This window comes from Epinephelus moara, chromosome 20 (assembly GCF_006386435.1).
Source record: "Epinephelus moara isolate mb chromosome 20, YSFRI_EMoa_1.0, whole genome shotgun sequence".
In the NCBI taxonomy this organism is placed as follows: domain Eukaryota; kingdom Metazoa; phylum Chordata; class Actinopteri; order Perciformes; family Serranidae; genus Epinephelus; species Epinephelus moara.
In genome coordinates this window covers 14,270,564-14,283,473 of record NC_065525.1, presented here as the reverse complement: position 1 = coordinate 14,283,473, position 12,910 = coordinate 14,270,564, and the positions used below count along the sequence as shown (strand labels likewise).

The 12,910-nt window shown below is 40.0% G+C and overlaps 1 protein-coding gene and 1 long non-coding RNA gene across 2 annotated transcripts; one reads left to right on the top strand and one right to left on the bottom strand.

Moving 5' to 3' along the window:
• Nucleotides 1-2,063: 2,063 nt before the first annotated feature.
• Nucleotides 2,064-10,137, bottom strand: LOC126408472 (probable polypeptide N-acetylgalactosaminyltransferase 8). The gene is made up of 11 exons (XM_050074032.1): nt 9,968-10,137; nt 7,425-7,659; nt 7,042-7,208; nt 6,711-6,894; nt 6,118-6,315; nt 5,569-5,683; nt 5,280-5,465; nt 3,159-3,293; nt 2,614-2,709; nt 2,355-2,522; nt 2,064-2,198 (listed from the first exon to the last, which is right to left on the bottom strand). Exons 1-11 carry the CDS (start codon nt 10,065-10,067, stop codon nt 2,064-2,066), a joined length of 1,719 nt encoding a protein of 572 aa, XP_049929989.1. The 5' UTR covers nt 10,068-10,137.
• On the top strand, nt 2,490-12,625 carry LOC126408478 (uncharacterized). The gene is made up of 3 exons (XR_007571906.1): nt 2,490-2,717; nt 11,160-11,229; nt 12,392-12,625. It is a non-coding gene; the product is annotated as an uncharacterized LOC126408478 (long non-coding RNA).
• Nucleotides 12,626-12,910: the final 285 nt, after the last annotated feature.

Here is a 12,910-nt window from a genome sequence, read left to right as displayed (position 1 = left end):
TCAGGAATTCATACTCTGATAATGACAAAATTTCACACAAATGTCTAATAGGATAAAATGATGAAGTGATGATATTTAATAACCAAAAGGTCAAAGGTCAACTTCACTGTGACATAATGTTCTTCAAAAACATTTTTCTGGCCATTTCTCAAGAATTCATACTCTGATTATGACAAAATTTCACACAAATGTCTAACAGGATATAATGATGAGGTGATGGGTCAACTTCAATGCAACATCATAAAGTTCTTCAAAAGCATTTTTCTGGCCATTGCTCAACATCATATCTCAGGAACAGAAAGGGAGACATTTGGTCAGATATTGAATTGGTGACATTAATCTTGGGTTTCCATCTTGAAACTGTGCTAGGTGTATAAATCTTCTGTGCTGCTGGGGGAGAAGATGTGTGCATCCATGCATCCATGTTTTCACAGACATGGTTGTGAACTGTCGGGCAACTTGTGGGGTTTGTGGAGACATACAACCCTGAAACTAATTCTAGTCATGACACACTTTTTTTTATTACTTTTCTATGATATTTTATAACGCTTTACAACGTATAGCATATAACAGTCGACAAAGATATACTGTAACTCTTGTAAGACTCATATTTCATCTGACTTTTGACTTTTTGATACATGAGTGTAATAAAATAAAGAGGCAGTAGGCTACAGTGTTTGTCATTGATTGTAACTACCCACAGCAGTAGAGCCGTGGCTTCTGCTGGGGTACGGTAACACCTGTTGCACAAGCCACATGCAGAAACTGCAGTACACTGTAAGAAAAGAGCCAATAGTAATCATAGTTGTACCTAGCTCTTTGAGGCTCAACTGTAACTTGGGCACAGTGGTGCTTTCTTTGAGCTAAATGCTTCCATGCTCACAATAACAATGCTTATGTGCTGATGTATAATGTTGTCCATGTTATAGCATGCTAACTTTTGCTAATTAACATGCCAGCGGAAATCACAGGATCACTGAAGTCAGCAGGATTCATCCTCTGGGGACCATATGTCTGAACCAAACTTCATGGCAATTCATCCAATAACACATCCAAAAAAACAAACAAATAAACAAACAAAAAACAGAAATGTGAACCTCATGTTGGCACTAGAGGAAAAGTCAGGGGATCACCAAAGTCAGTAGGATTCATCCTGTGGAGACCATGAATGTTTGCTGTTGGGATATTTCAATCTGGACCACAATGGGGGACAGATTGACCAAAATTGCCACCCTTGGAGCCACACTACTAGCATGGTTTGGAAAACTAGAATTACCGCCAAGTGGTTGTATGCTTCCATGCACCGGTCAAGTTTCTCTTGCAGTTTACATCGAACAACATGTAAACTGCAACATGTCTGTGAAAACATAGCTGCTTCACACCCACTGTCCCCCCAACAGCACAGAAGATCTATACGATCAGCACAGTTTCAAGGTGGACACCCAAGATGAGTGGCACCAATTCAGTATCTGACCAACTATTTTCCCCCTCTGTTCCTGAGATATGATGTTGAATAATGGCCATAAAACTGTTTTTGCAGAACATTATGATGTCACAGTGAAGTTGACCTTTGGCCTTTTAGATATAAAATGTCACCACTTCATTATTTTATCATATTAGAGGTTTGTGTAACATTTTGTCATAATTAACATATGAATTCTTGAGTCATGGCCAAAAACATATTTTGTGAGGTGACATTGACCTTGACCTTTGACCCTCAACCACAAACTTCTAATCAGTTTATTCTTCAGTCCATGTGGACATTTGCGTCAAATTTAAAGAAATCACTTTGAGAAAGTTACAAAACAAAAGTCCAAATAATTTTGCACCTAATATGACACACTGCATACTGCTGATATAAGTTGTGTGGTTGCTCATTTGTAGCACTTGTGACCTTTCAAACAAAATGTTGCACATGACACAAAACCAAACTCAGTCAGTCAAAGCTTGGCAGATTTTTTTTTAATTCATTTTTTATAAATCACTTTAAAAAAAAAAGTAAATAAGATCCAGTTTGTCGTTATGCTTTGTTCATACATTGTAACTTCACTTCAAGCACCAAACTAAAAACTTGTGATAACATGTTCAATCTTCCAGCTCTGTCCACTGCACTGCTGAATGATGAGCTTATAGTTAAAGCTGTCTCCTTGGGTGACTTCAAGACATCTCTTTGTTGCTTTGTTTATGATCGCTTGGCCCTGCAAAAGTTTGACCAAGACAGAGAGAGAGAATTTATGAGATGGTAGCATAAATGCACCTATGTGAGTTTGGCTCCTCCTACTGGTAGTGTCCAAAACGTCACTGTCAGGAGTTAAAGCAGAGTACAACCACATTGTTTCCAGCTGAGGTCTTACTTGTTTGAAGTCCCAGTGCATGTGTTGTCGGTTTAGTTTTGCCAGCTGACACTCCTGCAGAGTGGGAGTGCTGCCAGAGCCCGGATCAACCAGACACTGGTTACTGTAATATTTGTGAGATTTAATTCCCCCGACGATGATTTCACCATCTGTTTTGTAGAAGCAGTGCTGGTGAAAAGAAAAGGTTATGATTTAACACTGTGATTTATTTTATCATTGTCATTTTAGTATATTTTTCCTGTCTGTCTTCTTAGATCACCTGTGGCTGCTGGAAGTGGCAATCAAACAGGATGGGGGTGTTTCCTGGGACGACTCCCTGGTCCAAACAGTGGCTCCTAAAAAGGGTGCTCTGCAGCTGCACAGGTCAGTGTCATGTCAAGAGAGTTATTTATTCGCTTTGTGATTAGCCACTATGTGAACATTCACTGGTGTTTAAATGTTTTATGTCCTATCACAACATTAAGCATGGGTATAAATTCAGGGCTTTATCACAGGATGTTTCATTGCTACATGTCAGACACGTGCACAAATAGACCCCAGCTGGTCCTTAAAGACCTGCCCTTTTGGCCTCTGACTAGATAAGTGCCCCTTTTGCACAACATTTTCTTCTATTTCTGGTCTTAATTTAATATTTTAGTTCAATCAGGAACACTTTAGTCAATGAAAAATCTTTACAGGCTCTGATTAGAAACACTGATATGATACGACATATGTGTAAGTATTTAAAGCTCACTCATATAGTACTCACACGAAAATATAAACTGTTACATCAGCAGATTAATGACTGAAAATGTCCCTTACCACACCATAGCCCAAGATGTTATCCCATGTTTCCAGGCTTGGGTAAACATTATCCAGGTACCACTTGAAAGGTTTACATTTCAGCTTTTCTTTGAGCTTCTTCCTCTCGGACACCTCACCAATGTCGATTCCATGATTCTGTGTGTCATAACAGTATCAGAAGGTGCATGAACAATGCATTTAGGTAAAATCTACACATTATAAACCATAAATCTTGTATTCACGAAGCTGAGCAAATTAATGTGGAAACACTGGCTCTAATGGCAGCTTTTAATGTAGTTCTTGTGAAGGTGACATTTTAGCCTCAGGTGGAAAAAAAGTAAAGAGATGCTGTGATGTATTTTGACTTGTCATAGTAGGAAAAGCACACGTGTTACTAACTTACAAAACATTGTGTCCCATTCTAAAACAATATTATTGATAGCTGTGTTCTATTAAAGTTTCCCAGTAAGCTGTGACAGTGAGCCAGCATGCACAGCACCAGGATCCCGAAACTGAAGCAGCTAAATGGAATTCAGCCATCATTCATTTTGTTATTTACATCTGTGCATAGGTGTCATTACGAGGGGTACATGGACGTTTTTTGTCCCCATCACTTTTTAAAAGCAAAATATGTTAAACATGTTCTCAAAAATAGCTTGCACCAGGAAATGTTAACAAATGAGTATGCTTTAAGAAAGGTTTTCACAATAATATAACACACAATGCAATCTAAATATAGAAGAAACAAATGTGCATTGTCCAAAAAAGTAACGTAAGCTAAAAATAAAAATCTCCATTAGCCATGGCGTTTCTAAAGTGACGCAAAAATGTGCATGCACTGATCAGTAGATTTAACAAATTCTTCACCCAGTTTCTTCTTGTCCAATTTTTTCATTCTCTCTTTGTGAACATGTCATCACATGAGCTATTAAAGACCAGGGGTTTATAAATTAAATGAAAAGAATTAATGTGTCATTGACCTGAATATGTGCCACATGCACATTTAAAGAGATTACCTTCCTAAACAGAAGACACAAAAGAGGAGAGAGAGGTTGTGTTGACTCAGCAGGGTTAACAAATAAATGAGAAAAGTTAACTTAGAGCAGAATAAATATTTGAACGCGATACAGACTGCCTGAGAGCCTAACTGCATTATATTCTATTATATTTTGATACTTTTAATTTTCACCTGGCACCTGAATTATGTGTTTCTCCTTACAAAAATAAAAATATTTTCACCATAAATTGATGCATTAAATTCGCCAGCATGCAGGAAATGAAGTGTTTGATGCTCTAAATTTTCTGGGGGAGGATCCCCAGATCCCCCACTTCAAAAAACTGTCCCCCTAACTAATGTTGAAACAAAACCTTTGCAGGAGCCTAGGCCCTTTTGATGCTCAACCTGTCATAATTGCCTCCCCTTACCTCATAGTGATCCCACCATTACATTCCATATGTCCCTACCACTTTGCAGCATAAAGGATGCCCTTGCATCTGTGCTTCTCCTACTGTGAAATGTCAAAATGTCTGCTGTGGCCTGTTACCTTTGCAGCAGTGAAAGGTATTGGTAAACTGCCTTCATTTGTGTATTTAGCAATAATATTAGAGGTTTTGAACATAATAAACATATAAATAGATGGTGGAGAAGTTTCTATTTTGATACTTTTTTTTTGCACTGTGACAATTTTTTACCGTTGAATTGTTGCCAGATTGTTACGGACACAAGGTAAATATGGTGGAGGATGATATATATATATTTCTAGAAATTCCTTTGAGGATTATGCAAGAAAAGGACAGCCATTAAATACAGTAAAACATGGAAAAAAGGGGGGAGCTGGCAGGTATGGAAAATGTACCAAGTAGCAAATTGTGACACTCCCTTGTTTCAACCAGGTAGCTGTGACTCAACAAGCAATATACAGTGTGCAGATGAAATAATATGGATATAGGCTCACAGCCAGCTGTTCAGTGATGCCGGGACATTGAGCTGCTGGCTGTGAGCCTACATTTTATTTGCTAAGAGTGTTTTCCAATGCCTTTCTTCTGATTGATTACATTCCTCCCTCAGTTAGCTGCTGTATAAAATACTATAATGTTCATACACTGAAAATAAACTCTGACAGCATAAATCATTGTGCCAACCTCTAGAGGAAGGTTCCAGGCAATGTGCACGTTCCTCTTGTAATCATCCAACCAGATATCTGCAACCCTCAAGGCGTTTCTCCTCATGGAAGGGTTGAGATCAGGTGCGTACGGTTTATATGCCCTCTCAATGTGCGCTATCCTGGAGCAAGGCACAACCTCTACACTCCCTCCACACAGCCACACCTGAGCAGTCAAGACACAGATCAGATAGTCGTTAAAGATTATCACCCAAATCTTCAACCTTTAGATGATTTAAATTATGCACCATATTCTTATTATTACTCACACGAATCCCAAGTTCAACATTTTCTCCTCCGTAAATTGTCATTCCACCATCAAGCCCTCCGATTTCCTCAAGGAAGACCCTGTCTGCTGCAAAGATTCCCATAACAGAGGGACTCCTGTCCAGAAGAAATAGTGTCACTAGTCTTGTGCGAGAATTTGTACTGTCTAAAAATGCACTCTTAATTTTGCATGTTATTTTGTTACTACACAAAAAATTTTTTTTACAGAGAAACACCTTAATATGTGACCTGCAGATTAATTGACAGCCTGATAAATTCCAAACACAGCACTGCATGCAATATTTTACTGTGGTAGAGGATTCAATTTTCCACTAGCCCTACTGCGAATGTGTTAACACAAGTGCTTCACAGGATCAAAAACAGCTGAATGCTCTTTTGTGTGTGTGTCTTAAGTCAAATTGTAGTGCCAAAGCAACCAACCAATCCCTGACAAGAGCTATTAAACTTCAAATCTCCTCTTAACAAGGGTCCGGTGTTATCATCCTGCTCACAGTAATCTGGCTGAGGAAAATATTGTGTGTTCCACATACTTTCCAGGCTGCGATTCATCCCCCATCTTCAACCAGTTTTGCCCAAAGGACTCGTACAGGCACCACAAATTCCAGTCAAAGCCATGAGCAGCCGTTATATATCTCTCCATATGTAAGTCATCAAAATGGACCTTGTTGAATGTAGGGGACACCACCACTGTCCGGTCGGCTTTGATCCTGGCCAGCAGAGGCTCTGCCCTGGTGAAGAAAACAGAAATGAGAAAGTACAATGACCGAAAGAGGACGAGTGAAATAAATAATCTTCAACAGTATCATAACAGGAACTTAAAGATGGAGTCAGCAATTCTGGAGAGAGATTGTTGATAGAGGTACATCCCTGCCATCTGCCTTTCTATTTACGCATCCACGACCTTTTCCCTGTCCTGTTTCCCATTTACAGAGCCAGGGCAGTGTGTTGACACAGCATACACAGAACGGACAGCTAGCTGACCGTGAGGAGATATTCGCTAAATCTGAAAAAAAGTGTATTGGATAAGAACTGCTGACTGCACCTTTAAGGCAGTGAGGGACCTGAACTTAACAACTGTTCATTTACGGTTGCTTCCCTTTCTTTATTTGAAACATGTACATACCATCCCACTGTAGCTTCAATGTGGGCATCCAAAATGGCCACAACATCAGCTGTGGCCTGCTTCCAACCGGAGATCCGGGACTGGGACAAGCCCATTTGTCGCTCATGCCACACTTTCTTTATGAGCCCAGGCCTCTCTTTGTTAATCTGACCTATGTAGTCCTGCAACGGCTTCCTAAGGTCATCTGAAAATGCAGTCCACAGTGAAATCTATAAATAAAGGAGTATGGATGACTATAACAGCTATACGAATTATATATAAAAACTCCACATAGCAGTGAGTACCTTGCTAATAAGAGGAATAGTTGATGACGATAGTTGATAAAACTTACTGTAAGTGCTGTAGTCATCCACTAGAATGATTTCCCTCAGCAGGTGATTTGGAGTGTGGGTGATGATGCTCTGTACCGCCCTTTTAATGATAGAAAGAGCCTCGTTTATGTAGATCAGTACCACGCTGATGGTTGGCAGGTCCCTGGGATAGTTCTTCATCAGACATCTAAATGATGAAATGTAGTGACAGGTGCAAAAATCTGGTTAATGTATCAGTCACTGGGTTCTCAAGCAGAAGTGGACTGCAGAGAGAACGATGGAAAGGATGCCATGTGTATTATGAGCAATTGTTTGAGGTGGCTTGGCGTCAGAAGATGAAGAGACTGAAAATCAGATTACTGCAAATGTGAAGTTCAAACCCCCGTTCATGAACAAAAGTTACCTGCTGTCTCTTGTATCTGGGAGCTTCCTGTCCAGTGGCAGCCGGTTACTCAGGAAGACATTGTATCCATAAATCTTAAACAGAGCTTCAGCCTCCTTCTGTTCCTCCTTTGACAGGCCATCGCCCCACTTGGCAAACAGCACGGAGTTTGGATACAACTTTGGCATCACAACCTTCTCTTTTTCTTGGTCCACATTGTCGGAGTTCTTCTGACCAGATGCTTCTATCAGCTTTGCTTTAGTGGATGAGAGTTCATGGAAAGACAGACAAGGTTGGAAATGGAAATTATAAACAGTGTCAGTAAAATGGAGTTACAGAGTCTGTCAGTTGCAACGGAGATAAAAGGATTGGAAAAATTGTCAAAGGCACACACTCTTCTTTTTTTTTTTTTAAAGATTATTTTTTGGGTGTTTTGCCTTTAATGGACAGGACAGTGTGAGAAGTGGGGGAGAGAGAGAGAGTGGGGGGATGACATGCAGCAAAGGGCTGCAAGCCGACGCCCCAGGCACACACTCTTCTAATACTTTCTCATTCTAATCAAATCTAGTACAGTGTGAGCCAAATTCTCCGCTGGTGTTTTCCCACACCAGTTCGACAGTTGAACTGTTGACTGACTAATCTTCAAACATTAGAAACAATGCACATACACTCTCTCCGGGTACTCCAGCTTCCTCCCACAGTCCAAAGACATGCAGATTGGGGCTAGGTTAATTGTTGACTCTAAATTGTCCGTAGGTGTGAATGTGAGCGTGAATGGTTGTCTGTCTCTATGTGTCAGCCCTGCGATAGTCTGGCGACCTGTCCAGGGTGTACCCCGCCTCTCGCCCAATGTCAGCTGGGATAGGCTCCAGTCCCCCCGCGACCCTCAAGAGGATAAGCGGTTAGAAAATGGATGGATGGATGGAATCAGGTTGACACTCAGCATCCGATTTTTACTTATGTTTGTGTCCTTAAATTTTGCACTCATTTCAAACATACCATTTGAGTTTAAAGCATACACAGTGAGAATTCTGATCAGCTGGGAGGTGTTCATTAATGGACAGTATAACCGGGCATTTTGAATGCAGGATTTTAACTTCCCAACCTCCTTGAACTTCGTCGGTAACTTCACCATTTTTCAATCTCAACTTCAAAACCATGTTTTTGTGTCTAAGTGACTGATGTGACTGCAGCCGCAAGCTGTGCCCAAAATGTAAATGAATGGGGCAGTTGTTTTTCCACAGATATTAAGTGTCAGAGTGTTCTTTTACCTTTCGTTTGATCTTGTGTGTTTGATTGTGTCTGAGCTGTGTGAAGTGTGGCACAGTATTTTGTTGGCACAATTTGGCAATTTGGCAATTGTTTCTAATTTCTTAGATAACACTAAACTATGTTTTCCATACTCCAATATAACAAACTATTCCCAACACTACTCTCTCAAACTGTTACTGGCATTCCCAGCATTATTGTCCCGCAACAAGTAACGTCTTGTGAGTTTCCAGAACAAGACTTTTCCTTGAGTCAGACTTAGACACAGTAACAGACTGGATCAAGCGAGCAGTAAAGAGACACTTCAGACATTCACGATAAAAATCTGAGCCTGTTTGTGGGAAAAATAAGCACTTATAATGGATGTAAAGTGACGGTGCACAATTTCCGCATCTGATTACATGGCCGTTGTGTGCCTGCTGGCTGCAGCCCTTTCTCTCAATATTATATATATATATATATCAGTTTTAAAAATTGTTGTTCATCAATCACTTAGACACAAAATGATGGGAAAATAGGGTCCATGTTGAAAAATGCTGAAGTTACCTTTTAAAGGAAAGAATCTTAACATGAACTATATACATTTATTTTCCGTAACCGCTTATCCTGTTGGGGGTTGCGGGGGGGCTGGAGCCTATCCCAGCTTACATTTGGCGAGAGGTCAGGTACACCCTGGACAGGTCGCCAGACTATCACAGGGCTGACACATAGAGACAGACAACCATTCACACCTACGGACAATTTAGAGTCACCAATTAACCTGCATGTCTTTGGACTGTGGGAGGAAGCCAGAGTACCCTGAGAAAACCCACACTGACACAGGGAGAACATGCAAACTTTACACAAAATGTATCCCCCACCCTGGGGTTCTAACCAGGTGCCTTCTTGCTGTGAGGTGACAATGCTAACCACTGCACCACCTGCCTGCCTCATAAATAATTACTGTTAACCTACATGTCAAGTAGGCCTACATAGTCAGTAAGATTGTGAAGAATCGAAAGTCTGAAAAGTTGATAAATGCTAAAATATGCAAACATTTATTTGCATTTTAAGGTGAATCACTTGCAGATATCTACATTTACAATATGGAGCTTCTGTATACACTCAGCAATTTCTTTGAAGCCCATTCTTGCTTGTGCAGGAGTTGGCAATGAAAATGTCTTCCTGTTGGATTACTTTACAGGTCTTTAATATAATAAGTTAACTTCATTCCAAATCCATTAATACAATTACAAAGCCAGAACTTTACACAGACCTTTAAGTCTTTTTGAAGTTGCTTCTACATTGCTACTCACCCAGCTTGTTGAGGCTCTTTTCAATCCTGTCCAGTTTCCTCTCCACGACCTCTTGATCTGTGACTCCTTCTGGAAAAGATTTGTCCGTTCTCCAACTCATGATCGTGTAAATGATGTTCAGAACAAGTAAAAAGGCTCCAATTATTCCAGCTTTTCGCACGTATGTCTTCATTGTGTTTTCTCACACCGGATCACTTAAGTGTTATTCGGTCCTGTACGCCTGCAGCTTTACAGCTCAAATTGAACAATAAATCACATCTTATCTTAAGTTAGTTTTCTTATGGCAAACACATGGCCCATCCCACATGAGATTACAAGACACTACCATTTTACAAAACATACATCTTCCATTAATACATAGGCTAAAAAGCAGAACAAGAGCGAAAAACGAAATCTCTCCCAGGCAAGTACCCAGCTCTGAATGTTTCATATGTGAACAGCCAACTCAGTCTTTGTGCAGCATTCATATTTACAAATGATTTTATCTTATAAAGTATCTCAAAGATAACATTCCCAGCCATATGCACATTAAATGACTTTCAATTTAGAGTTGTTTAAAGTCAACAAAAGAGCACAACTGAGTGCGGCCGACCTGAGAACAGTCAACAAACTGCTTTTAAGGGAAACTACAAAACCTAGATACAGCCTCATAGTACACTGCTGGTGTGAGACTGTAGAGGTGGACTAACCCTATCAAGCTGACAATATAATAAAGGTTTCAAAGTACATGTCACATATTTACAAAGCACATTCAGTCTCTTCTGATGTGAGCATGCTTTATGGTTTTACAGCATGTAGTATCTTTGGCGCCAATGGCAGCCTTGATTCTACATGGGGCAGTCTTTATTACTTGTTCTGTGTAAGTAAAGTATATTACTGGAACTATCATTGCACAGTGTGTACACTGAATACATATTACACATGGATTATGGTCCTATCTGTCGTCTCTGTTCTGTGCTTATTTATGTAATAATCTTTTCCCAGGTAGCAGTTTTCCTGCAAACTGCAGCAGGGTTTAGTATCACTGATACATGACACACACCTTCAGCCTTTGTGGTGGGGATTGTGTGTTTCTGTGTGTTCTGTAAATGTCCATTGGGGTGAACATGAAGAACAGGGGAACACTTTCTGGGTGCATTTCATCATGCTAACCTATCACCTTGCATCCTTCACTCTCTTCCCTTCCTTGCAGCTCACTGCCATGAGAGATGCAAGCGGGACGAGATGTGAGGACAGAGGAGCTGACATCAGTTACTTATGACGTATGTATCTCTGGCAAGTGGTCTGGTGCGAATGTCCGCAGAGCCACTTATTTAAAAACAATCTCAAAACCTTACAGTATCCTTACAGATAGCCTATAGGTCTATAAGAGTGTGACATAATAAGAGGCCTTCATCAACTTACATATGTCAACTTTTTAACAGAACTGATTAGTTGAGTCACTTTTATACCGTTTTATGGTTCTTTGCTATATTTCTATGACAAAAATATGTTGCCAAGTAAAAATAATTTAGAAACTTTGAACCTTCAGACACAGCAAGAACCCCAGCCTCGCTCTGATGACATGTTCAGGTCTTGTTTATTTGTTTTTAAATAGTCAAATCCATTTATCAGTTCAGTTATTGATTCATTAAATCAAAAATGTAACCTTTTGCTCTTCATCAATAAAGATCATCCAACTTTCCTTCCATGCTGTCCCTGTTCTTTTGTCACATGTTTCCTTGGTGCCATATTGTTTACAATGGGTGTATGTGTATAACAGTTATGGCTGATTCTGGACTATTGTGGCTTACATGGACTCACTGCATCATCTTTATTATTTTTTAAGTGACAAAAATTACTATAAATGTCTGTAGTATAACAGGGTGGCACACAATAGCATAAGCCATGATTTTATGTCACCAGGTAGCCTAAAAACATGCTGGTTTCACTTCAGAAAAATGATTTAATACATTACCTACTCACCCAAATCCCCTTCCCATAAAAAAATAAAGTGTATTGTGAAAATATTTTCATTATGAGTCAAACAATTAACAAAATGCAACATGCTATAACCAATTTTGTTGATATACACTTACTGCTTCAGCTGCAGCATTCTTACTACCAAAAAGAGATAATCAACATGCAACGTCTTTCCTCGAAGTGCTGGGACCAGTGGATTTATCAATCTTTGCTCTCATACTACTTATCTCAGACCAATAAAAATGATTGTTTCATGTAAAGCACATTTATATTAACAATGTTAGTTAACATGTTTGGTGACTGGCTAGAGCCACAGATGTACGACCTTAGTTGTCCCATTTTACCTCATGTTCCAAATTACCTGACTTCCCTGTTACTGTTATCACACTTTGCCATGATCTCTCAGCCAATCGGGATGCCACTGCAATTTTTTATATCTGCTCTTTCTTGTGCTGCTGTCAGCCATCATTTTAGGCAGAATCTTCGCACCCTACTCCACCCCGGTCACCTCCAGCCATCGTATCCAGAGTTCAGGTCAGGCTCTCAAAGACTAATTCCTCTACTCATCCAGATCATCGGCACTTCTCCATCTTCCTCTCATCTCATCTTCACCACCTCTACCACCACCAGTGTCTGGGTTCCCTATTCAACTATGGATTCTTCACCCTCCTTAAATCAAACCATCTCTACGGGGTCTAATCGCCAAAGACTTTCCACATTCTTATTCATTTGTTCACATTAATAAATATCCTTTTATCATAAAAACGTGTCTCCTGATGTATCTGTAGATCACTATACATGACACTTCTAAGTAAGCACTGTGAGAGTAAGCACATATAAGTCACGTAACCCCAATAAAATCTCTCTGTAACCCTTGGGGAGTGCCATAGTCATGCCACTTCTGTGTAGGATACACCTGGGTTTCCTCATTCAAAGCTTCTCCACAGGCCTCCTCTCTCCTCAAGTGCATTTAACGGATTG